Raw genomic sequence first — 2,500 nt, forward strand, 5'->3', positions numbered from 1 at the left:
GCAAAGTTGAGTACATATACAAAATAAAGTTGAAGCATGCTAACACAAAGTTACTTAAAATAAGAAAATTAAAAAAATATATTTAAAAAATCCTCTACCTTTAGTATTCTGGTCACTCTGATTCCCTTCTAGATACCGTCCGCAAACCAGTCATGATGCAAGTTTGACTAATAAGAGATAAATGAGCAACATTGACAAACTAGCACTTATTATCAAAAACTGTTACAAAAAAATAAGAAAACTCGCATATCCGTTTTTTACAATATCAATTATTCAAGTTGTGTGCTCATGTAGGCTTCTGCAATACTGAACAATAACCTATAACATACATCAATTTTTCTTCATGCAAATCAGCAACCAGTTAATATCAATTATTAAATAATCAGACGAACCATGCATATCCCTTTATCAGTTGTATGTTCATATTAATGAGTTTTGACAACACTCTGTTCAGTGATCTGTACTACTCGCTGAAGTGCCAGTAGTGTAAGACCAGAGGAGATTTGCATGATACCAACCTCTCTCCCTCGAAGATCACGCCGTCATGATTGCAAGTGAAATGATGGAGGACACTCTGCCAACTCCCAACGACACTCACCGTAACTGAGCACCGCATGCCAGGGTGAAGGGTAATGCCACTCTCGAACACTCCAGTCGGCCCCGTAGACGTTAGTACCCGGACAACTTGTTGGCCAGGGTCTTTAATCGTGGCTATCATGCTGGATATCTTGAGAGTCTTGCAGTCTACCTGATGCAGATGAATGGTCTTGCTTGCTTTGAGGTTGGCAATCAGTATGTGGTCCTCGTAGGTGTGGGCATGAGAGTTTATTCTTACCATGCTCATGTCAGGAAGAAGAAGCCTCTTGATTAGAGTTTTGTCGAAGCGCTCTCGCTTCTCCTTAATGATGCAGCAGATGGACGGAATGTCGTGGTGGTTCCCAGTCTCCTTGATAGCCAAGAGGATGGCCGTGCTTTCGTCAGAAGTGAGGACTCCCGAAGGCATGACGTGGGTGACAAACTCGTCAGTTGACATGGAGAGAAATCGTATATGAGGCAGCAATGGTTCTATTTCTCGACGTAGAGTGGCTTCCGAATTCATTGCTCTTCGGTTGTCTATTTGATGTTTGCCCCTAATGAAAGGAAGAAGAATTTGTCTTTTTAATGTTGTAATTGTCACCAGTTTACTTTGTTACTTTAGTTTAATGTAGCACTGCTTTGTTACACATATTTAGAAGGGCATCCTGTTTTGAACTAGCATGCAATCTTATAATTGTCAATGTGGCATTTAGGAAAACAAATTCTTTAAATCTGTCAGTTCAAACTCTGACCATCTCTTCAGCAGAGGGATCAGATTTAGAAATTACTAGAAACGATGACACCTTAGCCTCGAAATGTACAACATAATTCATGCAAAGATATTAAACTCAACAAGGACACTGACGGATGTATGAAACAATTCTGGGTCGATACTAAATGCAAAAAGGAGAAAAATCATACGTCTGACGTCCGTTTTTTTTTTTTTTTTTTTTTTTTTGGGGGGAGGGGGGCTTTATGTTTACTTTGTCTATCGAACTCCCTGTACTAAAAGAGATCATACCAAGTAACTACAGCACGGAAGACCTTTACTTCCGAACTGACGTAAAGTGTTGTCTGTAGAAGGTGCAGCAGTGCGTCCTGGCTCAGCTTAACAAAGTTCGGCTCCAAGAAGATTGTTGAAGTCTGATCTCGTACAACCTGTAAGCCTAAATGCATCTAAGGGACTGCTTCGTAGACATTCCCATGACTTCAAGCTGGGTTTAATGTCAAGTCAATCATTATGACAGCTTTGTCTTTCGTCCGATAACCATCGGTATTATATGAAAACGGTAAACGATACAAGCTGAAATGGAGCTCACAGAGCCGGAGAGTAAAAGTTTCTACTAAGGGAGTTTCATGATAAAATTACGGCTGTTAATACGCAAAACGTAGGATTCATACACTTACCTTGGAGCACAGCTGGAGGAGGCTGGAGTTCTTTAGACTCACGGCAGCATTGTAAATTTCAGAAAGATTCTTTTCGTTCAGATTATTCTCTAGGAACTGGGAGATAAAGTTATTATAAAAATATATGACCAATGCAAATACTTCTGGAAAAAATAAGAACTTCTATTATCCAGAACTTCTTGCATTACTACTATCGGCAATGTTACATCTAGCGCCTTTATATAGGGAATTCAGAATGGCTCTTAAAAAGGATATATAAAAAAAAATTACATATGTTTAGTTTTTTCACCCTAAGAGGCCTGAAGTAAAATTATATCCCCTTAAACCGCAAATTACATTAATACCTTACCACCACACTTTTTTTTACCTGAGAGCAATGTGTGGCCAGGGCGCCCATCTGATACTTGTCTGCCAAGTGGCTGACTTCGATTGCGAGCGAAAGGCTGGGAAATCCCTTGCTGTTGCAGTACATGTAGCCTAACATCCAGGCGAAGGCTTCCGGATGATCCTCGTAGAT

The 2,500-nt window shown here is 40.0% G+C and overlaps 1 protein-coding gene across 3 annotated transcripts in view; it reads right to left on the minus strand.

The window, feature by feature from the left end:
- LOC147470182 (BTB/POZ domain-containing protein 3-like) overlaps positions 1-2,500 on the minus strand; it is a 5,348-nt gene that overhangs the window by 838 nt on the left and 2,010 nt on the right. For all 3 annotated transcript variants that reach the window (XM_086545229.1, XM_086545230.1, XM_086545231.1), the window contains exons 3-6: positions 2,351-2,500; positions 1,984-2,079; positions 1,598-1,734; positions 1-1,130 (exon numbers count right to left, since the gene is read on the minus strand). The exon at positions 1-1,130 is cut by the window's left edge and continues 838 nt beyond it; the exon at positions 2,351-2,500 is cut by the window's right edge and continues 84 nt beyond it. In XM_086545229.1, the coding sequence (XP_086401355.1) occupies positions 464-1,130; positions 1,598-1,734; positions 1,984-2,079; positions 2,351-2,500 (1,050 nt within the window). In that variant the 3' untranslated portion in view covers positions 1-463. The remainder of the gene's footprint in view (positions 1,131-1,597; positions 1,735-1,983; positions 2,080-2,350) is intronic.

Source organism: Penaeus japonicus, unplaced genomic scaffold (genome assembly GCF_977035675.1).
Source record: "Penaeus japonicus unplaced genomic scaffold, GWHDUDI00000001_assembly GWHDUDI00000016, whole genome shotgun sequence".
Taxonomy (NCBI): Eukaryota; Metazoa; Arthropoda; class Malacostraca; order Decapoda; family Penaeidae; genus Penaeus; species Penaeus japonicus.